The sequence below is a fragment of the Pongo pygmaeus genome, chromosome 2, assembly GCF_028885625.2.
Source record: "Pongo pygmaeus isolate AG05252 chromosome 2, NHGRI_mPonPyg2-v2.0_pri, whole genome shotgun sequence".
Classification (NCBI taxonomy): Eukaryota; Metazoa; Chordata; class Mammalia; order Primates; family Hominidae; genus Pongo; species Pongo pygmaeus.
This window is the reverse complement of record NC_085930.1, coordinates 133806315-133834095: the sequence shown is the minus strand read 5'-3', so window position 1 is coordinate 133834095 and position 27781 is coordinate 133806315. Positions and strand designations below refer to the sequence as shown.

The 27781-nt window shown below is 38.9% G+C and overlaps 1 protein-coding gene across 1 annotated transcript in view; it reads left to right on the top strand.

The window, feature by feature from the left end:
• Window positions 1-27781, top strand: part of KAT2B (lysine acetyltransferase 2B) — a 115844-nt gene that overhangs the window by 60489 nt on the left and 27574 nt on the right. Inside the window, exons 5-9 of the mRNA XM_054479931.2 lie at window positions 691-872; window positions 11000-11191; window positions 17287-17393; window positions 21942-22067; window positions 25022-25158. Coding sequence (XP_054335906.1) covers window positions 691-872; window positions 11000-11191; window positions 17287-17393; window positions 21942-22067; window positions 25022-25158 — 744 coding nt within the window. The remainder of the gene's footprint in view (window positions 1-690; window positions 873-10999; window positions 11192-17286; window positions 17394-21941; window positions 22068-25021; window positions 25159-27781) is intronic.

Sequence of the window (27781 nt, the reverse complement as noted above, 5' to 3'; positions counted from 1 at the left end):
GTCATGATACCAGAATCCTTAAAAATAAAGGCATTTTTATCAATCAGTTTTCAGTAAATTTTATTTTCCTCCAAACTCTACTAAATAAGAATTCATTGCTCTTTTATTTGAAATTAGATGAGATGGAAATATTCTGTAGAAAGATTAACAGTTTTTTAAAAAGCCCATAATTTTGAATGATATATATATTTTGGTAAGCTTATTGACTTCAAACAAATGATAGTAAAGAGAAATTTTAGTTGTTTAGTTCAGTGGTAGGCGTGATAGCAGCCTTTTGATTAGCATTTTTGTAATGTAAAAACAATATTTATCTAAGAACTGCATTATATGTGGGCTACTCTGCTGATAGTAAAGCAATAATTATTCTGCACAACAGTCATATTTTCTTGTTTCAGGGGTTTTGACCCTTTCAGTCCATGGTTTTGATTTTCTCCTTAATGCTTCAGGATTTCAGCAGGCGTAGAATCACAACTCACAGCCTCTCTGTCTTGTCACTTTTCATCCACCGTGATCTGAGGCAAGATTCCCTCTGGGGATTGCTATTTTCTTTTAGGGAAAAGGAAGAGATTTTTGTGAATAGAGAAATGTCTGTTATTTTGCTAATAACCACCAATCATGCTGGCTGTGTGGGTGTTCAGAATTAGTATGATTGCATAGCTGCATGAAGAAATTGCCTTCCCTCTTTTTAAGGGTGTGAATAACTTTGTACAGTACAAATTTAGTCACCTGCCAGCGAAAGAAAGGCAAACAATAGTTGAGTTGGCAAAAATGTTCCTAAACCGCATCAACTATTGGCATCTGGAGGCACCATCTCAACGAAGACTGCGATCTCCCAATGATGATATTTCTGGATACAAAGAGAACTACACAAGGTAATCAGATGCAAGTTCTTTTCCTTTGGCCCCATAAAGCCTGTTACAGACCTAAAATTCTACTTGACTCTGTAAGTATAGGGCTGCCTAGTTGTCATTATGACTCCATCAATTCAGAGATAATGTCTTTATAATTTAACTTGCAAACTCCTACTTTTCATTGCTATCGTAATATGTTGAGGTATGAGGGATGTAAATCATCTATACCCAGTATGATAGCCACTAGCCATATGAGCACTTGAAAATGTGGCTAGTTTGAATTGAGATTTCTATGATTGTACCAAAAAAGAGTTTAAAATTGCTCATTAATACTTTTAAAATATTGATTACATGTAGAAATGATAGTACATTGGATACATTGGATTAAATAAAATATATTGAAGTTAATTTTACCTGTTTTTACCATTCCAGTGTGGCTACTAGAAAATTTAAAATCCATATGTGGCTTGTGTTATTTATCTATTGAATATAGTTGACTAGATAGCTACACTATAACTCTGAAATTAATTAGAGCCCTCACTCAAAAAATGCAATGGCCATATAATGAAGTTAAAGAATTTTTTTTAGGCTGGGCATGGTGGCTCACACCTGTAATTCTAGCACTTTGGGAGTCTAAAGTGGGTAGATCACTTGGGTCAGGAGTTCAAGACCAGCCTGGCCAATATGGCGAAACCCCATCTCTACTAAAAATACAAAAATTAGCTGGGCATGGTGTCACGTGACTGTAATCCCGGCTACTTGGGAGGCTGAGGCGGGAGAATCACTTGAACACCGGAGGCAGAGGTTGCAGTGAACTGAGATCGTGCACTCTTGGCAACAGAGCAAGACTCTGTCTCAAAAAAAAAAAAAAAAAAAGTTTTTTTTAAAGGAAAGATTAGCTTAGTTCCAGAACTGTGATGGAAGTGATATCATTATACATATTATCTTCCAGGTTTTGTCCTTTTAAATAACATTTTACATTAGTTATAATGAAAGAAAATGTAGAATTTTGTAGCCATTATGTCTCTTCACTTAACATCATATCAAACATTTCACAGATTACATTATAGTCCATTGAGTTGATTTACCATAATTTACCTAACCATTTCTCTATTGCTGGACATTCAAACTCTGCAGATAGTCTTGGATTGAACATATATTTTCTTCTAAAGTGAAAATTTATTTTTATTGCTTATTACTTGCAGAATAACAGAATTGGTTTTACAAATCTTAAACTTGTACCATACAAAATATAATGACCTACATTTATTTTCATCTGTAGGAATGTGACTTGGGTCATCCATTCTTTTCAACTTTTTTATAACTTTTCTCTGTTTATATTTCAGAGGCACATCAAGCTTGCATCAGGGGATATTAGGGAGCTTTAGTGCCTATTTTTTTCCTGATTTAAAGTGGGCAGTAGTATCTTTTGATAGCCTGTCAAGACCTCTTGTGCCCAGGTTATTTTCTGTAACAGCAGATAACATGGAAGAATTGTATAATTTAAAATAAGCTTTGCTCTCTGACATTGACCTAATTTCATGTGTAACACACCCTTTTCCTCTCTTTCTCTTCACTTTTGCAATATATGCAATTTCAGTTATAAAGTATTTTCTCCTTAGTAATTGATATTTATAGGAATTGCAGATTTCTTCAAAATAAGTTTTTAAATTATATCTTTATTTCTGTATCTTTCATTTGAGGATTTTACATTAACAATAGTTCTATATTATTGAAACTCTGCTATATTATTGAAACTCTTGTTTATAATAAGAGTTGAGATGATAAGTCTCTCATAAATATGTATTTTTTAATCCTGTCTGTGAACAATTGACAAAGCTGAATATTTGTCAAAGCCAGGGCCCTGAATGCATTTGCAACTTTTGACAGAGAAAATAATTGTTTCATCAAGAAAAAGGAGAATTAATTGTGAAGCAGCTTGGGAGACATTAGTATATTTTGTTTTATTTTTATTTTTATTTTTTTTAGAGATGGTGTCTCATTCTATATCCTGGGCTGGAGTGCAGTGGCATGATCATAGCTCACTGTAGCCTCAACCTCCTAGACTCAAGCAATTCATGTATCTCAGCTTCCTGAGTAGCTGGGACTACAGGCACATGCCACGATGCCTGGCTATTTGTTTATTTTTTATAGAGATAGGGTCTCACTATGTTGCCCAGGCTGGTCTCAAACTCCTGACCTCAAGCAATCCTCCCACCTTGGCCTCCCAAAGTGCTGAGATTACATGTGTGAGTCACTGTGCCCAGCTATGATATTTTAGAAAACAGAAGAAAAATGCAAGGCAGCCTTTGAGAATTACTAAGAAATTGGTGGCACTTATGAATTTATGAATACTTAAGAAGTAGTAAAAATGGAAATTGGTTTGGATGAGTGCTGGGTTTGAATGGTGTGGGTCCATCTCTCCCTTGTTACATGAGCTTTAGACCAGTCTCTGGTCTAAAGAGACTTTTGGTTTCTTTCTCTGTCCAAGTGTCATGAGTTTTGTGAGTATTCCATGGGTGGTTTGTATGTAGTTTCTGACACACAGAACAGGTGCTGCGAAGATGCTCATCATCATTTTCCTCCCATGCACATTGTTCTCTAAAACTCAGGCACTGCCAGTGTGGAGCTATTAAGCTAAAGCCTTAAATGTATAATTGAGTGAGTGTGTAATTATTTGAATATCGCTTTAGAAATTAAGATAGCAGGGAATAGAAAAACAGCAAAAGAGTCCTTTATAGCCCAGCCTCATGAGCCAACAGCTGAAGGCAAAAAGTGGAGTCAGACAATGGGAAAGAGAAACTTGCTCTTCTCAGCAAGTTTCTGAAATGAAATGAATATGCCCTGATGAGTTCTGAAACCTGCTGATTTCTAGGTGAAATGTAGACCAAGAGCCCCTGTTAATAATAAATAAGGAAATGAAGGTAGATGACACCAACCTTCCCCACGTCCCCAGCATCATGTCATGTTGATGAGGAAAGGGAAGTAGAGAGGAACAACCTGTGAAAATTAGGAGAATCAATATTCTGAGTAAAACCTCACTGCCATGACCACATGGGGAATTAAAAAAACCACATACCACCACAGCATGATGTCTCACTGATACTGATCTTCTCAAAAATGGGTAATATTACTGGCTGCAGGCACCAGCAGGCTTTATCTTGATGTTGCTGTAAGAGAACCTCAGGACCTATAACGCTGGTTCAGCTTATAACTTATAGCAGTTACTGTAAATATTAGAACAAAGATGTGCTGAAAATGTTTGCAGTATATCAGTCTGAAAATGAAGTTAAACAGGATTCTTTGTGGAAAAGACTGGACTTAGACAATGGTTGTGTTCATTACAGAGCTAACTTGTAAATATTTATTCCATAAAAATTAAAAGCAGACTGAACAGTAGTACTGCTTGAATTACTTCTCTGTTCTGAAGAAAAGAAAAATATAAGTATTCTTTTTTTGTTGTTGTTTTTTGTTTTGAGATGGAGTCTCACTCTGTTGTCCAGGCTGGAGTGCAGTGGCGCGACCTCAGCTCACTGCAACCTCCACCTCCTGAGTTCAGGCGATTTTCCTGCCTTGGCCTCCCGAGTAGCTGGGATTACAAGTGTGTGCCACCATGCCTGGCTAATTTTTGTATTTTTAGTAAAGATGGGGTTTCACCATGTTGGCCAGGCTGGTCTCGAACTCCTGACCTCAGGTGATCTGCCTACCTCATCCTCCTAAAGTGCTGGGATTAAAGGCGTGAGCCACCTTGCTCAACCTAAATATTGTTACATAAGTGTATGTTAACTGTACCTTATATATACTCCCAGGAGCATTGTGGTTATAGAAAAAAATGTGGGCAAATATTTTGAAGTTCCTGAATTTCATGATAGTACACTATTATAATTCCATGAAGAAATAACCTAAAAAGAAAGTGTCAGAGGATTTTGACTTCTTAAAATACAACTGACCAATAGTCTGCTGAAGGAAAGTGGCAAGTAATTAGTCTTAGATTTTGAATTGTGTAGAACTTTTGAAAGTTAAAGCTTACCCCCACACTGGGGAGATGTTTCATAAGAATACAGAATGGCTGGGTGCAGTAGCTGATGCCTGTAATCCCAGCAACTTTGGGAGGCTGAGGCGGGAGGATCGCTTGTGCCCAGGAGTTTGAGCCCAGCCTGGACAACAGAATGAGACTTCATCTCTACAAAAAGAAAAAAAAAAAAAAAAGAACTAGCTGGGTGTGGTGGCATGTGCCTGTGGTGGCGTGTGCCTGTGGTGGCGTGTGCCTGTGGTCCCAGTGACTCTGGAGGTTGAGGTGGGAGGATTGCTTGAGCCTGGGAGGTCAAGGCTGCATGGAGCCATCCATGATCCTAACACTGCACTCCAGCCTGGGCGACAGAGCATGACCCTGTCTGAAAAAAAAAAGAAAAAAAAAAAAAAAGAAGAAGAAGAAAAAGAATACATAGCAAGTTAGCTAGAGCTAACTTGTTTTTGGGAAACAGTGTTATTTAGCCATTCTTCTATGATGTATAGCCTATTGCCATGTATACTGAGCAGTCATTATTAGACATGTAAGTCTAGAACAGATTTATCAGGAAGCATGGAAAGAACACTAGGAAACAGGAGATCTGACTTCTAGTCTGGACTTTAATTAAGTAACTGGGCCTTAGTCCCTGTGAACTAGGGCAGGTCAGTTTATTCCTGAAAACCACAGGATTTTCAGTTCAGCAAGTCAGTAGAATGACATGGTCTTCTGTGTTCACATTTTTAAATTCTGTTCCCAGAAGTTACAAATCATCATGATGATGTGAAAAATCTGGGAGTTATTTGAACAGTCAGAAAATAGCATGCAAATACCATCTTTATTAGACATGTAAAAATGAACAAACTATCATTTTGCTTCTTTTTAGTAGACCTGAAATCAGTCATGTAGGTAAAATCTTTTCCACAGTTACTTCTTCAGAGGAATACATGTGCTCATGCACGTCCGTTTCCTTCTTTCTGTCTCACTATGTGCAATAATAATATCAATCAATTTATTAAAACAACACCGGAAGTACACATACACACACACACACACTCATTCTCTCTCTCTCTCTCACACACACACACACACACACATTGACTCAGCCTCATTGTCTTAATCTACTGTGAACTTAACAGATTACAAAATAAGATTAATCTTGGAAGTTAAGAAGAAAAAGCTGAAAAGTATAAATTGAGGTCTATAAAATGACTTTGAGGAAATGAATGGAAGCCCATTATTTGAAAATTTTTACTAGCTAATAACAATCTATGCTGTCTTCTACCCTGGAAAGATTGAATAACCTGTTAAAGCACTTTTGGATAACTTTTTAGGATTTTATGATAATATTTATAACCTATCATCTTTGTATCAGAAATAATGTCAGTCTTAGAGCCTTAGACGTCTGCAGATCTCTCCTCAGATGGAAATGCTGTTTAGACTCTAAATCAGCACTGTCCAGTAGATATATAATATGAGCCAAAAATGCAAGCCAGATATATAATTAAAAATTTTCTAGTAGCTACATATAATATGAATAGATATAAGAAATTATTTTGAATTTTATATGTGTGTGTATATGTATATGTATTTATATTTTGAGACGGAGTCTTGCTGTGTCACCCAGGCTGGGTGCAGTGGTGCAGTCTTGGCTCACTGCAACCTCCACCTCCTGGGTTCAAGCCATTCCCCTGCCTCTGCCTCCCAAGTAGCTGGGATTACAGGCATGCACCACCACAGCTGGCTCGTTTTTGTATTTTTAGTAGAGACGGCGTTTCACCATGTTGGCCAGGCTGATCTCAAACTCCTGACCTTAAGTAATCTGCCCTCCTCGGCCTCCCAAAGTGCTGGGATTACAGGCATGAGCCACCACACCTGGCCAATAATATATATATTTTTTACCCAATATATCAAAAATACCATTTCAGCTGGGTGCGGTGGCTCATGCCAGTAATCCTAGCACTTTGGGGGGCCAAGGCGGGTGGATTGCTTGAGGTCAGGAGTTCAAGACCAGCCTGGCCAACATGGTGAAACCCTGTCTCTATTAAAAATACAAAAATTAGCCAGGCATGGTGGTGGGCACCTGTAAGCCCAGCTACTTGGGAGGCTGGGGCAGGAGAGTTGCTCGAATGGGGAGGTGGAGGTTGCAGTGAGTCGAGATCATGCCATTGCACTCCAGCCTGGGGCACAGAGCAATACTATGTCTCAAAAAAAAAAAAAAAAAAAAAAACCCACAAAAAAAACCCCACAAAAATATAATTTCACCATGTAACCATTGTGAAAAATTATTAAGGATGTATACTTACTTTTTTGGTACTGAGTCCTTCAAACCTCCAAATCCAGTGTTTATTTTGCTTTTTCCTTTTTTTTTTTTTTTTTTGAGTTGGAGTCTCGCTGTTTCCCAGGCTGGAGTGCAGTGGTATGATCTCGGCTCACTGCAACCTTCGCCTCTCAGGTTCAAACGATTCTCCTGCCTCAGCCTGCCAAGTAGCTGGGACTACAGGCGCCTGCCACCATGCCTGGCTAATGTTTATATTTTTTAGTAGAGATGGGGTTTCATCATGTTCCCCAGGCTGGTCTTGAATTCTTGACCTTAGGTAATCCACCTGCCTCAACTTCCCAAAGTCCTGGGATTACAGGTGTGAGCCACTGCACCTGGACAAATCCAGTGTGTATTTTTCACACATCTTAATTCAGTAGCTAAATTTTTAACAATTAAAACTAAATGGAGTCCTACTAGAACAATCAAGTTGTGTTTAATGGGAAAACATTTTACACTGTTTCCATTTAAAAGTAAAATTGAAATTCATTAAATAAAATTAAAAGTTAAACTTCTCAGTCATACTAGCCGCATTTCAAGTGCTCAGTAGTTACCAATGGCTGGTGGCTACTGTATTGGATAGCAGAGACATAGAATCATCCCCATCATCAGTGAAAGCTTTATTGGACAATAAATCTTTAAACCTTTCATTGCAGAAGATTGGACATATTTTGTTATTTTTAAAATTTAGGGTCTGCCTAACAACGTTTTAGTCAGCAATGGACCACATATAATGACAGTAGTCCTTTAAGATTATACCAAAATTTTGCCGTAGCTTTCTATGTTTAGGTATATTTAGATATACAAATACTTACCATTATGTTATAGTTGCTTGTAGTGTTCAGTACAGTAATATGCTGTACAGGTTTGCAGCCTAAGAGCAATAGACTAGACCATAGAGCAGGGGTCCCCAACCCCTGGGCCATGGTCCACCATAGGTCCGTGGCTCATTAGGAACCGGGCTGCACGGTAGGAAGTGAGTGGTGGGTGAGTGAGCATTACAGCCTGAGCTCCACCTCCTGTCAGATCAGTGGTGGCGTTAGATTCTCATAGGAGCCTGAACCCTATTGTGAACTGTGCACGTGAGGGATCTAGGCTGTATATTCTTTCTGAGAGTCTAATGCTTGATGATCTGAGGTGGAACAGTTTCATCTGGAAACCATCCCTTCTACCCCCCAGCCATGGAAAAATTGTCTCTCATGAAACCAATCCCTGGTGCCAAAAAAGTTGGGGACCTCTGCCATAGAGCCTAGGTGCCAAGTGTGTAGTAGGTTCTACCATCTAGGTTTGTGTAGGTACACTCTCCAGTGTTTGCACAATGATAAAATCACCTGACTCATTTCTCAGAATGTATTCCCATTATTAAGCAAGACATGAAAGACATGACCTTATTAAGTCTTACAGATAGTCTTGTGGTTGCCGAAGTCTCACGAAATTGAACTTCTGATTATGAAGATTTGTGACTGTTTAACTCTATATTTACAGTTTCATTACTAGTTATTTGGGATCTGACTTCCCCTCAGCCCCAGACAGATAGATAGATAGATAGATAGATAGATAGATAGATAGCATGTCAGTGTCTCATTCTGTCGCTCTGTCACCCAGGCTGCATTGCAGTGGCACAATCATCGCTCACTGCAGCCTAGAACTCCTAGGTTCAAGCGATCCTACCTTCTCAGCCTCCCAAGTAGCTAGGACTATAGGTATGTGCCAATACATCTGGCTGATTTTTAAACTTTTTGTAGAGATGGGCATCTTACTATGTTGCCCAGGCTGGTCTCGAACTCCTGGGCTCAAGCAATCTTCCTGCTTGGGCCTTCCAAAGCACTGGGATGACTGGTGTAAGCCACTATGCCATGCCTAGCCAGCCCGTTCTTTTAACTTAATTAAGTGGCCACAGACTAACATCTAGCAAACAACTGGCTTTGAAAGCAATGAATTTCTATATGAAGCACCTTATGAATTACAAAATAAATGCACTTTATAATTTTTTTCTGCTACCAAGATCACTATTTCAGACAAAAGACAACATTAACACTTAAGATACCCATTTCAGTATTGTAAACATAAACAACATTTGGGTGTAAATTATTAAAGGAAAAAAGTTGAGAGAAGAAATAGAAATAGTAGCAGAAATTTTAGGTTAATTTTTAAAGTAAGCAGATGAACTAACACTAATGAAAGCTTTTTCTCCAAAGGTGAACCACTGCCACATCCACCACAATTTCCACCACTAGCACACATACAGGCGAAATATTTTATAATGCAGAATAAGATTTAAAAAAAAAAGGAGCATGAATAAATTAATATTATTCCTCTCTTCATTAAAGGGCTCAAAGTTCATCGGGAGCTTTTTGTAGCAGCTTGGGCGCATTAGAGAGCTGTCTCCCGTTTTAAAGGAGAACAGGAAAGCACATAGGGAGGAGAGGTTTGATTTTTGGAAGGCAGTCCTTTCCTAGAAGAGGATGATTTGGGTCTGCTCTCAAGGAAGAAGAATCTGTGGAATAATGCTTTTTGACCTTTTCCTCGTTTGGTGCCACCCTCCATGGCTACCACTGTTATATTTATGTTTTTGGGTCCTGGGAAATTCACATCTTCCACTTCTGGGAGATAAAAAAAAAAAATAGGGTTGGCTGAGTTTGGTAGCTCATGCCTGTAATCACAGCACTTTGGGAAGCCGAGGTGGGTGGATCTCTTTAGTCTAGGAGTTCGAGATGATCCTGGGCAACATGGTGAAACCCCGTCTTTACAAAAAATAAGAAAAAATTAGCCACGTGTGGTGGTGCATGCCTGTGGTCCCAGCTGTTTGGCAGGCTGAGGTAGGAGGGTCACTTGAGCCCAGGAGGTAGAGGTTGCAGTGAGCCGAGATTGTACCGCTGCACTCCAGCCTGGGTGACACAGTGAGACCCTGTCTCAAAAAAAAAAAAAAAGAAAGAAAAAGGTTTATTTTTGAATAGACTTTTACTCTCCACTGTATGTTGGCCGAATGCACTTTCTAAATTAGATGACCTGTATTGTCAGTGTACCCTAGAACTGTGGTCACATCTCAAGAAAACTCCTGGCTTCCCTCTGGTCTGGGTCCTCCTCCAGCATTGTGCAGTGATGCTGAGGTGCATTTTTGACTTTGAGTTTGAGTCGTTGAAAAATGTACCTAGGCGACAAATGGTAGAAGCTTAATACTTCCTGCATTTTTGACTGAGTTTTAAACAGTCCCGAAGATCGTTATCTTCCCACCAAACCTCCGATAAGTACTGTGTAGGCATTTAAAATAAATCTTACATTTTACTCAAAGGACTAGACGGTTAATTCTGATTCTTTCACAAAAGGGACTTCCTCAGCTTCTCCTTTAATTTTTTCTTTTATTTAAACTACCATTAATGTGCCAGTAACTCCAGTTATACTATGCACTTTATATACAGTATTTCATTTAATGCTCACAAGAACCCAATGAAGTAGGTATTATTGTTGTCCCCATTTTACACGTAAGGAAAGAGAGGCTAAATAGCGTAATCAAATTTTCAAAGTTATGCAGCTAGTTAAGTGGCACAGCTGGAATTTGATCCCAGGGGCTGTTTCATTCCAGGACTCACTGTATGATGCTGCAGAATAAGTTGATTTTAACAGAATTAGACACAAGTGGTGATGTAAGGGTAATCTAATTGCATTCCCAAGTTTCACTAGCTGGCAGGGATATTGTTGCTTGTTATTGCAGGCCTAGTTTTTTTCTGCTATGGTTAATAGTACGAGATAAACATAATTGAATATTTCTGATGACCTGGGGATTTACGGGATATTGATGGTGCTTGACTTCTCTTGTCGCAGGTGGCTGTGTTACTGCAACGTGCCACAGTTCTGCGACAGTCTACCTCGGTATGAAACCACACAGGTGTTTGGGAGAACATTGCTTCGCTCGGTCTTCACTGTTATGAGGCGACAACTCCTGGAACAAGCAAGACAGGAAAAAGATAAACTGCCTCTTGAAAAACGAACTCTAATCCTCACTCATTTCCCAAAGTAAGGGAGAGTTTTTGCTGGTCTTTGTTTGATCCCAGAGCTTGAGGTTGCTAAATACAATGCCAAAGCCTGCATAAATAGCAAGATCGGAAATGATAGAAAAAGCATTCCAAGGGGGAGGGAGAAAAGACCCTCAGTTCCCTTTGTGAATCTTCTTGGGTGTTTTCCAGTCCATTTATTAGCCTGACTTGGGTTGACTGCCATCATTGCTCCCTTATCCCCTCCTTGTCCTACCTGGGTCATTGTCTCTGACTCACATAGAATGGGGCAGTGCTTTCTTTTGTATATTCAGCGGCCAGGAGGCTCTAGGAGGATGAGGGAGAATGTTTAGGTACATTTTCCAGCCACTCAGAAATGGTGCAAAAGAACTCAAGTGGCTTTTTTTTTTTTCCATTCAATTTCTCCAACTTTTTCTAAGCACTGGTGAACCATCCCTGCCTCAGCTATAGTAGACTTGCCCCGACTCTTTGGAAACTAGACTGCAAAAGCAGGGATGAAGAGGAATAGAGAGCTCCTTCAGCGTGATGAACCTCTATGCTAAATTTCTTGTAGAATAGGCATACTTTGGTGCTCCTTGCTTCTTGCACCTGTCAGAGCTCCAAGGCATAAATGATCATTTAAATATTTTAAAAGGAAGGAAATGCTGCAAAGCAATAGAAAGTTGCAGTGCTGCACCATTGGCCTTGGAAATGCATTTTTAATGCTAAGAACCAAAAATTTAAGCTAAGAGGTTGGATGCTGGTGAGATAGGCCAAGGGTGCAGTTGATGACTTCTCATGGAGCAATAACAGCGAGAAATGAATGAGACAGTTCATTTTGTGGTTGTCATTCCGCCTAGATCAGCGCTTGGTCAGGAAGGTAAAAGGCGTAATTTGAAAAGGCTGGCTAGGTATGATATAGCCTTCCTTCCCCACACCATTCTGTTTGTTTTGGTTTTTTTTGTTTTATTTTATTTTATTATTATTATACTTTAAGTTTTAGGGTACATGTGCACAATGTGCAGGTTAGTTACATATGTATACATGTGCCATGCTGGTGTGCTGCACCCATTAACTCATCATCTAGCATTAGGTATATCTCCTACAGCTATCCCTCCCCGCTCCCCCCAGCTGACAACAGTCCCCAGAGTGTGATGTTCCCCTTCCTGTGTCCATGTGTTCTCATTGTTCAATTCCTACCTATGAGTGAGAATATGCGGTGTTTGGTTTTTTGTTCTTGCGATAGTTTACTGAGAATGATGATTTCCAGTTTCATCCATGTCCCTACAAAGGACATGAGCTTATCATTTTTTATGGCTGCATAGTATTCCATGGTGTATATGTGCCACATTTTCTTAATCCAGTCTATCATTGTTGGACATTTGGGTTGGTTCCAAGTCTTTGCTATTGTGAATAGTGCCACAATAAACATACGTGTGCATGTGTCTTTATAGCAGCATGATTTATAGTCCTTTGGGTATATACCCAGTAATGGGATGGCTGGGTCAAATGGTATTTCTAGTTCTAGATCCCCGAGGAATGGCACACTGACTTCCACAATGGTTGAACTAGTTTACAGTCCCACCAACAGTGTAAAAGTGTTCCTATTTCTCCACATCCTCTCCAGCACCTGTTGTTTCCTGAGTTTTTAATGATTGCCATTCTAACTGGTGTGAGATGGTATCTCATTGTGCTTTTGATTTGCATTTCTCTGATGGCCAGTGATGGTGAGTATCTTTTCATGTGTTTTTTGGCTGCATAAATGTCTTCTTTTGAGAAGTGTCTGTTCATGTCCTTTGCCCACTTTTTGACGGGGTTGTTTGTTTTTTTCTTGTAAATTAGTTTGAGTTCGTTGTAGATTCTGGATATTAGCCCTTTGTCAGATGAGTAGGTTGCGAAAATTTTCTCCCATTTTGTAGGTTGCCTGTTCACTCTGATGGTAGTTTCTTTTGCTGTGCAGAAGCTCTTTAGTTTAATTAGATCCCATTTGTCAATTTTGGCTTTTGTTGCCATTGCTTTTGGTGTTTTAGACATGAAGTCCTTTCCCATGCCTATGTCCTGAATGGTAATGCCTAGGTTTTCTACTAGGGTTTTTATGGTTTCAGGTCTAACATTTAAGTCTTTAATCCATCTTGAATTAATTTTTGTATAAGGTGTAAGGAAGGGATCCAGTTTCAGCTTTCTCCATATGGCTAGCCAGTTTTCCCAGCACCATTTATTAAATAGGGAATCCTTTCAGATCCTGAATCCTTCCATATCTGAATCCTTTCAGATATGTGGCGTTATTTCTGAGGGCTCTGTTCTGTTCCATTGATCTATATCTCTGTTTTGGTACCAGTACCATGCTGTTTTGGTTACCGTAGCCTTGTAGTATAGTTTGAAGTCAGGTAGCGTGATGTCTCCGGCTTTGTTCTTTTGGCTTAGGATTGACTTGGCGATGCGGGCTCTTTTTTGGTTCCATATGAACTTTAAAGTAGTTTTTTCCAATTCTGTGAAGAAAGTCATTGGTAGCTTGATGGGGATGGCATTGAATGTATAAATTTACCTTGGGCAGTATGGCCATTTTCATGATATTGATTCTTCCTACCCGTGAGCATGGAATGTTCTTCCATTTGTTTGTGTCCTCTTTTATTTCATTGAGCAGTGGTTTGTAGTTCTCCTTGAAGAGGTCCTTCACATCCCTTGTAAGTTGGATTCCTAAGTATTTTATTCTCTTTGAAGCAATTGTGAATGGGAGTTCACTCATGATTTGGCTCTCTGTTTGTCTGTTATTGGTGTATAAGAATGCTTGTGATTTTTGTACATTGATTTTGTATCCTGAGACTTTGCTGAAGTTGCTTATCAGCTTAAGGAGATTTTGGGCTGAGACAATGGGGTTTTCTAGATATACAATCATGTCATCTGCAAACAGGGACAATTTGACTTCCTCTTTTCCTAATTGAATACCCTTTATTTCCTTCTCCTGCCTAATTGCCCTGGCCAGAACTTCCAACACTATGTTGAATAGGAGTGGTGAGAGAGGGCATCCCTGTCTTGTGCCAGTTTTCAAAGGGAATGCTTCCAGTTTTTGCCCATTCAGTATGATATTGGCTGTGGGTTTGTCATAGATAGCTCTTATTATTTTGAGATACATCCCATCAATACCTAATTTACTGAGAGTTTTTAGCATGAAGCGTTGTTGAATTTTGTCAAAGGCCTTTTCTGCATCTATTGAGATAATCATGTGGTTTTTGTCTTTGGTTCTGTTTATATGCTGGATTACATTTATTGATTTGCATATGTTGAACCAGCCTTGCATCCCAGGGATGAAGCCCACTTGATCATGGTGGATAAGCTTTTTGATGGGCTGCTGGATTCTGTTTGTCAGTATTTTATTGAGGATTTTTGCATCAATGTTCATCAAGGATATTGGTCTAAAATTCTCTTTTTTGGTTTGTCTCTGCCCGGCTTTGGTATCAGGATGATGCTGGCCTCATAAAATGAGTTAGGGAGGATTCCCTCTTTTTCTATTGATTGGAATAGTTTCAGAATAAATGGTACCAGTTCCTCCTTGTACCTCTGGTAGAATTCGGCTGTGAATCCATCTGGTCCTGGACTCTTTTTGGTTGGTAAGCTATTGATTATTGCCACAATTTCAGTTCCTGTTATTGGTCTATTCAGAGATTCAACTTCTTCCTGGTTTAGTCTTGGGAGGGTGTATGTGTCAAGGAATTTATCCATTTCTTCTAGATTTTCTAGTTTATTTGCGTAGAGGTGTTTGTAGTATTCTTTGATGGTAGTTTGTATTTCTGTGGGATCGGTGGTGGTATCCCCTTTATCATTTTTTATTACATCTATTCGATTCTTCTCTCTTTTCTTCTTTATTAGTCTTGCTAGCGGTCTATCAATTTTGTTGATCCTTTCAAAAAGCCAGCTCCTGGATTCATTAATTTTTTGAAGGGTCCCCACACCATTCTGAACTGCTGATGTAGAGAATAGAATTTGAGAGGAAATATTCTTTGATCAAAGATTGATGAAACACTGTTTTGTTTGAGAAACTAGATTATTATTATTCAGATAGTATTATTAGATTACGGAATTTTTGTCTCAGTAAAGATAGAGTTTTAATTCATAACAAGTTAGGTTCAAAACAACAACAATAAAATGGTTTTCTGATAGAAATTGACTGAAGATTCCTTGGCAGTTTAACCCAAATCCTAAACCTTAGATAGATGTCATGGGTAATTCTGATGGGCTTTGGCCAAAACCCAATATTTGCACATATATTTCAACAACCTGATTGTCAAATTTTTCTTTGGAGAACCAGTACATGAGACTAAGTCATGACATGAACATTTTGTTGTCCTCTGTGGAGGGAGATTCTGAAGCACTTAAACTGCAGTTTGGATGTTGCCCCCAAAATGGGTTATGAAATTAGGGCACACTCATGTATTTCAGTGTCTTTTAACTGATGTAAGCTCCTTTCCTTAGAGATTGAAGCAGTTTTCTTACTTATGTATCCATTACATTTGCCATATAAGCAGCATTTTATGTTTTCAGGTGATAGTTGTCATTCTGTCTCTGAGTTAAGGGACAAAGAAGACTCCTCCCTTCCCAACACCTGTTATGGTATTTAAAGAGAAATTTTAGTTACTTTGCATAATAACTTTTTTTTCCATAACAAATTCATTTTGCTTCTTGCAGATATTTGCTAATTATAAGCGTGTTTTGTTCCCGCAGCCCATAGTTCTGGCATGCTTATGCTAGGAGCTAAAACATCAATGCTGCCTTCTTTTCTTCTCTATTACTAATGGTGGGATAAAACTGCCACCCACTTCTCCTTTTAAATCCCTTTTCACTGAATATGACAACATTTAAGGCTATTGGGGATTTATACGTACAGTTTTGGCAGCAGAACCACACATGTTGAAGCCTGAGGTATTATTTGAGTCTTGGGCACTGTTTCAGAGTGAGAGCTGGGACCGGCTTCCCAGCACCCAGGGAGGTCTCTGCAATTCTCAGATGCGTTTTTAGGGCTTACATTCTTATCTTCCTGTTCTTCATATGTGCTGCCTTTTTTCACTTGGCTTTAACGTGTGCCTCTTTCCCCATTCACCTATTTACAACGTGTTTTTTTTTAAGTTGTGTATCTATATTTCATTCTAAAAGTGAAGAAAATTTGGTTCAGGGAAAAAATGAAGAAGAAGACCACTGATAGCTTCACCACTCTGAACTATTTTTAGTGCTTTTAGATATTTCTGTTTTTCCCCATTTATTGGTGAAAAAAATTCAGTAAGCCTCAGAGGGACTTAGGTATCTGTATTTCTTTTTTCTTTTTTTCTCTTTTAATTTTTTCTTTTTAAATCACCTGCCCTATTCTGATAAGCATCTGTATTTCTAATAAGGTTTCCAGATGATTTCTATGGGTTGCCAAAACTTGAGATCCATTTGGTTTAAAGTTAGCATAGTAATTAATCACTGGTTCCAATCCTGATCCTGCCATTTACTAGTTGTGGTAATTTGATCCAAATATTTAACTTCTCTGTGCCCTAGTTTCTTCATCTGTGAAATGGGTATGAATTTTATCTCATAGGGTTGTTACAAAGATCAAATGAGTTAATATACATCAACCACTTACAACACTGCCTATCATGTAGTAAAAGCTATATATGTGCGTGACAAATAAAAATAGAATATATAACTCATAGGGTTGATGTGAGGATTCAGTAATAAGTTCTTAGAGCAGTGCAGGCACAAAGCAAGCACTCAATAAATATTAGTAACTTTTGTGGTGGTAATGACAGTGACAGTGCAGCTATATGGAGGGCTGAAATCGTGCTCTGAGATTCACTGAGGAAGATTAATGCATTTCTACTGATGTAATTCATATGTCTGTATCCTATGTTATGTTAAGCTATGCAGGGTCAAAAGAGTAAACATTTGTATAAATGCATTTCTGTATTTGAATATACCAGGGCTGCCCAACTAAATCATAATTTGAGTTGTAATTCTCCATTATATTTCTGATTGAAGGTTTGAGACACTGATGTTAAGGTGATTGCCACAGATGATTAGGGCTGTTGTCCTTACAGTAGTTTTTTTTTTTTTTAATCTTACTGCTATTACTCTTGTGTCTAGATTTCTGTCCATGCTAGAAGAAGAAGTTTATAGTCAAAACTCTCCCATCTGGGATCAGGATTTTCTCTCAGCCTCTTCCAGAACCAGCCAGCTAGGCATCCAAACAGGTAAGTTTCCTTTTACATAAATCAGAGAACAACCAGGAAGGCCAACCTGAAGTGTAAGTTGCAGTTCACTGCAACTTATACTTAGCTCTATAGTCAAATGAGCTTAGCTCTATAGTCAAATGCTGGCTGTTTTCAAACCCAATTATAGTCTCAGTCGATGGCTAGATACACCTAGGAATCAAGTCTCAGTCTGACCTCTTAATCTATGATGTCTGTTTTGTACATCAAGTTACCACCAGGTATAATGGTGGATAGTGAGTGAAAGCGGCAGTCTTGAGTCTCAGGATGTGAACTACTTCACTGTGGGGCAGGGCATCCTTGCTATTGCTTGAATCAGCCAGTGGCATCAGTTGGCATTTTGTGAGGAAGGAAGACAGGTGCCTTCTGGAGTCACAGTGATCCCAGAAAGAGGATCTGAATTCCTGCCTTTGACACTAGGAAGACTCCATGGAGAAGTTTGGCAAGAAATGCCAAAACAGTTTATATCTGGCCATGGGGAAAGACAGGATGCAAAATTTTGATGTCAAGAGTTTTTTGTAGTGCTCTAGGTCAATGTGTAATATGGGGGCTTGTGAGTATTGCCTCTAATGCCTCCAGCAAAGAAAAAATGATTTATTCTTGCTTTAAAAACAAAATTGAAGGATAATTTATAGATAGTAAAATGTACTCTTTTTACTGTACTGTGTTTTGACAAACACATATACTTGAGTAATGACCACTGCCATCAAAATATAGAACAGTGGCCTCCTTCCAGACAGATTCTCTTGTACCTCTCTATAGCGCATTCATAGTCCTACCTCCAGCTCTGGCAACCAGTGATCTGTGTTTTTGTTCTTACAGTTTTGCCTTTTCCGGAATGTCATAGGAGTGGAATCATATAGTAGATAGCTTTTTGAGACTGGTAACTTTAATTCAGCATAATGCATTTGAGAGGTGATTTTTGAAAAAGGTTTTCATCTAGACCTCAAGTTTAGGTGTAAATATAACTAAATCCCTACAAACCAAAGTACTAGTGAATGAGGAATTTTATTTGAATCATACTCTTTTTGTTTGAGCTCATTACCAAAAACATGTCAAAAACGTCTTTGTGTCCTTTTTTTTTTTTCTAACCTGAGATTGTAATTTCATGTATCTCTGGTCCAAAACCTGTAGTGCTTTGGGGCCTGTCTGTGCCTATTACATGTTTCTTCTACAGTTAAGCAGTCAGTATTTAGTGGACATGTTTTCTGTGGTTACTGGACATATCCTTTGCATTGCTCCCTCTGTACCTGTGCTATTCACTTTACCTTGGATTTGATCTCACCTAACTTTCAAATGGCATTTCTTCTGCAAACTCTTCCCTAAGTTCTCCCATCCCCTCTAGCAAGGACTGGATCTCTTTTCTTCCAGACTTTCATAGAGCCTTGAATATATCCTATCCATGGTTCTCAAACATGGCTGCACAATGGAATCACCTATGGAATTTGAAATGCACTGTATACTGTTTTCTGAGTACCATTCCAAGAGAGTGTGAGATTATTGTCCTGGGGTGTGGCCCGGACATTGGGACTTTTAAAAAGCTCCCCAGGTAATTTTGATGTGCAGCAACATTTGAGAATGACTGTGTTAGACAATACTCACCTCATATTATCCTAGCCTCTTTTTTTCTGTATGTCTTTTATCTCCTGTGAATGCAGCTTTTTGATGGTCAGAGACCCAGTTTTGTCACAATAATTGATACATTTATTAAGTGCTTGGCTAAGACGCTTCCTTGGTATCTTTAAGCCTTTTCACAAACCCTGGGAAGTTGGAATTATGATCTCCTTTACATAGTTGAGGAAATAGAAGCTCAGGGAGGAGCAACAAATTGCCCAACATAGAGCTTGTAAATGATGGAATTGGGTTTCACATCCGTATCTAATTCCTAAATATTACACTGTATTAAGAGAGCCAGAACTGTAACCACTACATCACACCATCTTGGTGGGTGCTGCCAATATACAGCATACACTTGTGGAAGGAATGAGTGAAGAACAGTTCCTCACTCAGGCAGTGGGGGACCAAAGTTATTCAGCAGGATCAACATAGTTCTCCTTTGGTGGGTCTGTGGAGAGGATTTCTCTGTGTGTGAAAACTCCCCTTGACCCTTGTTTGCTCAAAATTCTCCAATCTGCTCAACTTCCAGCCACATTGTTATCTGTCATAGTACAGGATGGAGAAGGAAGAGGTTGTTGTCTGTGACCCTATGGGAATTTTATTCTTTTTTCTGTGGCTAAGGTTGTCACCAAGTTAAGTTGGCTTGTACACTTTAGTATTACCTGAAGCCATCAGAAGTGGGCTGTCTTCTCTTGTTCTACTGTAATTGCAATGTGTTCTCTTGGGGGAAAAGAAGAGTGTAATCATCTACTTAATTAGCATGTCTGCATATCGATGCATCTGTGATAAATGACATTCATAAGGATGGACCTGAAATTTTACAAGATACTCAGATGTCTTCTGAATCACCAGAGCTTTCTCTTTGTTCAGAATCACTCCAGTATGCTTTGAAATTCAGAAGGCCTATATATTGGGAGAAAAAAACATAGAGCCTGGCACTTTAGTATATTCTGATTTTTGACGAACCACTGGCTATTCAGTTAGAAGTGCTATGGGTTGGTATCTCTCTTGCTTGGTTTACTTATTTTATTGCTTTCTTGGCTGCTGGGAATGTCCTTGTTGACTGAACTGTGGCTGTGCTGAAATGTAGATGAACATTCTCTCTGACAATTGTCTGTACTGCCATGCTGTGTCCTGTATGTGACCAGTGTTATTGAGAATGTCTGTACCCCTTGTCACCTCTCACCTCATCAGCTACCAGTCAGCAACACAGCTAGCAAAGCAGCATCCTACTTTGTACAATGGCCTTTTCTAAAATACAAAAACAAAAAACCCTTTTTGTTTGGAAATACTATCAAACTCACAGTTACAAGAAGAGGACAAAGAAATCGTGTATATTTTCAGTAGAGTTACAAGAAGAGGACAAAGAAATCCTGTATATTTTATATGCTTTACCTGGTTATAAACCAATTGTTAACACTTTGCCATCCTTGCTTTATTATTACCCTTTCTCTATCCCTTCTTTTTCTCTTTTATTCTCTCTCTACTCTTCCCCTAAGTTATTTACATATATATATATATATATAAATTTAGGAGAAAAAATTAAATATATATAAAATATATATTTTTAATTTATATATAATATACAAATATATTTACATATGTAAATATATATTATATATTATTTATATATAGGTATATATATTTTCTCCTAAATTTGTGTGTATGTGCATGTGTGTATGTGTGTGTGTATGTATATATAAAACTTAGGGGAGGAGTAGAGAGAGAGAAAAAAAGAGAAAGAGAGAGCTATATAGGCCAGGCGTGGTGGCTCATGCCTGTAATCCCAGCACTTTGGGAGGCTGAGGCGAGCGGATCACCTGAGGTCAGGAGTTTGAGTTTGAGACCAGCCTGCTCAACATGGCAAAACCTCATCTCTACTAAAAATACAAAAAATTAGCCGGGAGTTGTGGCAGGCACTTGTAATCTCAGCTACTCGGGAGGCTGAGGCAGGAGAATAGCTTGAACTAGGGAGGCAGAGGAGGTTGCAGTGAGCCAAGATCGCACCACTACACTCCAGCCTGGGCGACAAAAGTGAAACTTTGTTTCAAAAAAAAAAAAAAAAAAAAAAGAGAGCGAGCTATATATATAATATATATTTATATGTTATATAGAAATACAAATATATATTATATATATTTTTTCTCCTAAATTAGTTGAAAGTTACAAACATCATGCCCCTTTAGTAATTTTGATGTCTCTCATATATTCTCTAACATAAAAACTATGGTTTTCTGTCAGCAAATTTAACATTGATAAAGTATTGTTATCTAAGCTATATGCTGTCTTCTGTTTTTGCCTCTTGTCTCAATAATGTGGTTTATTGCAATTTTTCCATTGCATCAGGAGGCATATGATGTTTGCTTGTCCCATCACTGTTGGTATTAAGTTTGATCCCATGGTTCTGGGGGTGGTCACCAGCTTTCTCCACTGCAGTATTACCACCTTTCCTTTTTAATCAAAAAAATACTTTTATGGGGAGGTATTTTGAGACTGTATAAATATCTTGTCTTCATCAAAATTATACTCACAGGGTTTAGCCTACACACATGATCTTCCCCAAATCAGTTATCATATGGTGGCTGCCCAATAGTGATTTTTTTTTTTTTTTTACTAACTTCCATAATTCCGTCCTTATTTCTTTGTTGGTATTCTTGAGCTTTCCTTATCTCCACTAATTTATTTATGTATTCATTTATTATTTTATCAATATAGACTCAGATATCCTTATTCTATTTAATGAGTTATAATCCCTACTGTCTTTATGGTCTTGATGCCTTGTGGGTTATGTTTTAAAGATGACTTATTTTGTGGCATTGGGCAGGAATGGGGTGGTCCCATGTGCACTTCGTTTCTTGTTGCCTAAGAAAGGAGTCAGTCATCTAACACCTTCTTCTCCTTTTGCCGGGGCAGTTATCAGTCCACCTCCTGTGGCTGGGACAATTTCATACAATTCAACCTCATCTTCCCTTGAGCAGCCAAACACAAGGAGCAGCAGTCCTGCCTGCAAAGCCTCTTCTGGACTTGAGGCAAACCCAGGTAAGCTCTTAAGAGGGGATAAGAGAGGGCTGTGACTTGCTCCAGGAGCTCCATTACCTAAGGAGTGCAAAACGTAGACTTGAACCAAGTACAGATTGTGCATGTCCCAGATTTTAACAGCTAGAAATAACTTTGTATCAGGCTTTTGGCTGTACTGGTTAGTTATTGCCATCTTAAAACTGTAATAACTTATTGTCATAGCTCACTCATTTGGTGTGTTGCCTGAGAGTTGGCTGATTTCAGCTAGTCTCACTCAATCTTGGCTGGGCTTGCTTGGAAGTTACCCATTGATTATAATCTCTGTTTTGGGCTTGGCTTGGCTAGAGCACTTAAGCTGAAGCAACTCTGCTTCACATATTTCTCATAATTTTCCTGGGACTATTGGGCTACCTGGAACATGTCCTTCTTGTGATGACAGAGGGCAGGAAGAAATACACAGTCTCTTGAAGCCTAGGCTCGGAACTTGTCAACCATCGCTTCTGCCACATTCTTTTTTTTTTCTTTTCTTTTCTTTTTATTTGAGATGGAGTCTCACATTGTCACCCTGGCTGGAGTGCAGTGGTGCGATCTCAGCTCACTGCAACCTCCATCTCCTGGGTTTAAGCGATTCTCCTGCCTCAGTCTCCTGAGTAGCTGGGATTACAGGTGCCCACCACCATGCCCGGCTAATTTTTTTATTTTTAGTGGAGATGGGTTTTTGCCGTATTGGTCAGGCTGGTCTCAAATTCCTGACCTAAGGTAATCCACCTGTCTCGGCCTCCCACAGTGCTGGGATTATAGGTGTGAGCCACTATACCCTGCTGACTTCTGCCTCATTCTGTCATCCAAAGCAAGTCACATAGTTGAACTCAGAGTTGAGAGGTGGAGAAGTGGAAAAAGGTAGTCTATTCCTTTTGTAGGAATAACTGCAAAGTCACATGGCAAAGAGTGTAGATATGTAGATACCAGGAGGGTAAAGAATTTGGCCATTAATGTAATCTACCACACGGGCAAAAATATCTCTTGATCCTAGAAGCATTTCACAGTTAGAGAATGTTTTGAAGGTTGCATTTCTGTCCACAGACTTGACATCAGACAAATCTTGGATGTGACCAAATTTTTAAATAAAAGAAGTACCATGAAAGAGGGAAAGAAGAGGGTCTTATAATATAAGAAGACCATATATGTAGCATATGCCACTATTCCCTTTCACTTCCAAGGGAGATATCACTAATCCATGCAGAAACTCTTTACCAGTGAGCTTGGATTCAGCCTCAGATTTAAAAAAAAAAAATCATAAACACCATTAGCAGTCTAACAAGCAGAGGGCATATCAAGTACAAACCCCAGCTATGAAATAAATAGTTTTCAGCATTACTCTTAGGGAATCATGGAATTTGAAGACTTATTGGTCAGATGTCCGAAAATATTGTTACTTGTCTCCAAAAACAAACAACAACAGAATTGTAAAAAAAAGAACTTGACGAAAGTGATTTAGTAAATAATATGTAATATTTCTGGAAGAATCTTCTACAGTCAAGTTACTTTATATTGTTCTACTCCTTTTCAACTAGAGATAGTGAGAATGCTATGTGGAGAATGTTATATTGAGATAGCAGTGGGATTCACATGTGAGGAAATAAATTAGATCTAGACGTCTTAAAAATTCAAAAAATTTACTTGTAAAAATAAATACATGTTATGTCTGGAAAAAACTGGAAAAACCAAACATGAGAATAGAAAGGAGAAAAAAACTACCATGCAATCTCATGAGGAAAGTGGAAGAAAGTTCTCTCTGCCTTTGCATGGCCTCTCCTATTGTGTGGAATGGTGAGATTGCATCTACTTGATAGGCTAGTGGCCCTCCTCACTTTGTGAGGCATCATTTTAAGGCAAAAAAGCATTGTAAAAGATAGTGTGTCATTTTATAATAAATTAAATCCATAATTTTGTTTATTAAAAATAAAACAATTTATGGTATATTTCAAATATATAATATATAGATATATATACATAATATATGTGCATACATACACGTATACGTGTGTGTGTGTGTGTGTGTGTGTGTGTGTGTGTGTGTGTATAGCCAAGCCCAGCACAGAGATTCCTATCAGTGGGTAGACTCATGAGCAAGCCTGCCAAGATTGAATGAGATGAGCTGAAATCAGCCACCCATCAGGAAACATATGAAATGAATGAGCTATGATAGTAAGTTGTTATGGTTTTAAGACTCATTTGGGGTTGGTTTATTACATAGCAATAACTAACCAATAAAGCCCAAAGCCTAGTGCAAACTGATTTCCGTACATATATGGTGGGGTGCCGGGGGGCGGCGGGGCGGGGGGTGGAAATAACATGACTACAAGGAGAAATAATCAAATCAACCAGCGGTTGAGGGTTTAAACAAACAACTGAGTAATTCATAGGTCAAACAGACAAAAATATCAGTAAGGCTTTTACTGATATCCATACAACATGATCAGTAAGCTTGAGCTAATGGAGTTATAGAGATCAAAATATGAAAATACACATTCTTTCCAAGAAGACACTGCACATTTACAAAAGATTGGTCTTATTTTAGGACATAAGGTAAAAATTTCAATACATTTTGACATTTTGGTGTCATATGGACCATGTTCTCTGACCTCGAAGAGACTATATTAGAGAGTACTAATAAACAATAGCTAGAATCACCCCCTTGCATTTGCAGGTGAAGGAATATGTGCCTTAATATTTCATGTATCTAGTTAAAAATCATCATAGAAAGTAGAAAATATTCAGAATGAATTGGGTTGGCAGTTATTGTGAGCTCACAATAGCTCTCTTTCCTATCTTCCTTTGTCACCCCTTCCCCTGGTGGTAAAGATAGAGTTGACCTCCGTGCCCATCAATGCTGTTAGAAAATTAGTTGGCGTGTATTATTTGTTTTGTGTTTAGAACCACCCGTTGTTTGCCTTTTATTTTGATCACCATAGGAGAAAAGAGGAAAATGACTGATTCTCATGTTCTGGAGGAGGCCAAGAAACCCCGAGTTATGGGGGATATTCCGATGGAATTAATCAACGAGGTTATGTCTACCATCACGGACCCTGCAGCAATGCTTGGACCAGAGGTCAGCAGGGTAAACCTGGGCAGCCAGCTGGTAGACCTCTTCTGCTCTCCTGGCCACTCCAGCTGTCAGAAGTGGGGATGCTAATGCTGAGAGTTAACATGTTATGCTACCCTGGTTTGCATTTAACCTGGTGGTCAGTGTGGAGAGGGCAGGAACAACTGATCAAGAGGTAATTCCCCTTGATGAATATCACATCACAGGTCCACTTACTAATAATCTCACAGTTGAAGGCATCGTTCCCAGCTTTTTATCTTGAAAAATTTTAAGCCCCCATAAATGTTGCAAAAATTCTGTGATAAAAATCCATAGACTCTTTACTTAGATTCAGCAGTTAACATTATGCCACATTTGCTTTCTCTCTTTCTCTCTGCGCCTCCCCATATGCTCTTTCTCTTTCTCTCCCCGCTCCCCATGAACCATTTGGAACCATTTCAGAATTAAAAACACATGTCATAATACTTCACCCCTAACTATTTTTGCATGTACTGTATCTCATAAGGAAGCTATTCTCTTACATAACCACAATGCAGTCGTTACTCTTAGAAAATTTAGCATGGTTACAATATTTTCTAATACAGGGTTGGTGAATTACAGCCTGCAAGCCACATCTGGTCCACTGGCTGTTTTTTTCAAATAAAGTTTTATTGAAACATATTGTCTGCAGCTGTCTTTGCATTACAACAGTAAATTTGAATAATTGAGACAGGGAATGTGTGGCTTGCAAAGTATGAAATATTTATTATCTGGCTTTTCACTGAAAAGTTTGCTGACCTCTGGCCTAATATAAAACCATATTTAAATTTTCCATATAGCCAGATGATGTCCGTTATAACCTTTGTTGTTGTTGAAGGATCAGTTAGGGATTGTGCATTGCATATAATTCTCATCGCTTCATTTGTTTAGTCTCCTTTAAAACAACTCCCCAGCCCTGTTTTGGTCTTTTGCAGCACTGCCATTGGTTAAGAGTCTTGGTCGCTAGTTTTGTATAAGGTCCCTCTTTTTGGATTTGTTGATTGTTTACTAAGGATTAGATTCAAGTAAGGCATTTTTGGTAAAAATGCTGCTGTCATCTCATTGCCTTGCATCTGAGGGCATGCAAGGCAATGACATTTCTTAAGACATGCCTGTCTTAAGACATTTCTGACAGCTTCCAGGAAATGAAGAAATGGCTTGGAGATTATATTACAGTGTTAATTTTCAATTTGTCATGTTTCCTTAAGTATTTATTTTATGATATTGAGGATACTTCAGAGAACCAGAATGTTGTAATAGAAAAATCTCTTCCTAAAATTGATCTTTCCATTTCCTTCTAGATATCCCGTCTGTGAGGGCTTAAGACTATAGTTTTTTAGGGATTTAGTAACATTACAGATTAGCTGAGTTTAGGTTTTTTCAGCTATAAAATGGGGATTTGTACTAGTCTATTGCATTGCTACAAAGAAATAACCTGAGACTGGGTAATTTATTTTTTTAAAGAAGAGCTTTAATTGGCTCACAGTTCCGCAGATTGTACAAGAATGGCATCAGCATCTGCTTAGCTTCTGGTGAGGCCTCAGGGAACTTTTACTCATGGTGCAGGGTGAAGTGGGAGCAGGCACGTCACATGGTGAGAGAGGGAACAAGAGAGTGAGGAGGAGGAGCCAGACCCCTTTAAACCACCAAATCTCATATGAACTAACTGAGCAATAACTCATTCATCAACAAGGGGATGGTGCTAGGCCATTCATGAGGGATCTGCCCTGATGATCCAACACTTCCCACTAGGCCCCACCTCCAGCACTGGAGATTGCATTTCAGCATGAGATTTGGAGGGGGCACACATTCAAACTACATCAGGATGCAGTCACATGTTTCAAAATATTTTGGATATATTAATATTTAGTAGTGTACTAGAGCTGGCTTGTACTGGAATGCACAAGAAAATTGTTAAATTTTCAGGAGTTTTGTGAGCTGGTTGTTCCATATGTTGGTAGCTTGAAGTTGACTACCGTGGCACCTGGTTACCTGGATAGCCAGTTCTGGACTAATGAGATGAATTGTCACCAGTTAGGGCCTTCCTTCCCTGAAGAGCTGTTTGTGGAGCATTTACTTGCAAACCACTAGGCAGATTAAATAAGATGGGGAGCATAAGTGCTGGCACATGGTTGGGCTTCCAGCTGTTGTTGAGTGTAGGTCAACAGATATTCTCTGGAAAGAAAACTGTTCTTTAAAAAGAGGTGTTAAGCATATATACATGAGGCTGGGCGCGGTGGCTCAGCCTGTAATCCCAGCACTTTGGGAGGCTGAGGTGGGCGGATCACGAGGTCAGGAGTTTGAGACCATCTTGGCTAACACGGTGAAACCCTGTCTCTACTAAAAAATACAAAAAATTAGCCAGGCGCGGTGGCGGGCGCCTGTAGTCCCAGCTACTCGGGAGGCTGAGGCAGGAGAATGGCGTGAACCCGGGAGGCGGAGCTTGCAGTGAGCCGAGATAGCGCCACTGCACTCCAGCCTGGGTGACAGAGCAAGACTCCATCTCAAAAAAAAAAAAAAGAATATATACATGAGTGCTACTATTGGGCCTGTAATGAGAAATTGAATGTGTCATCTCAAGGGTCCTTAAAGCTCAGCTGGAGAGGGTTCC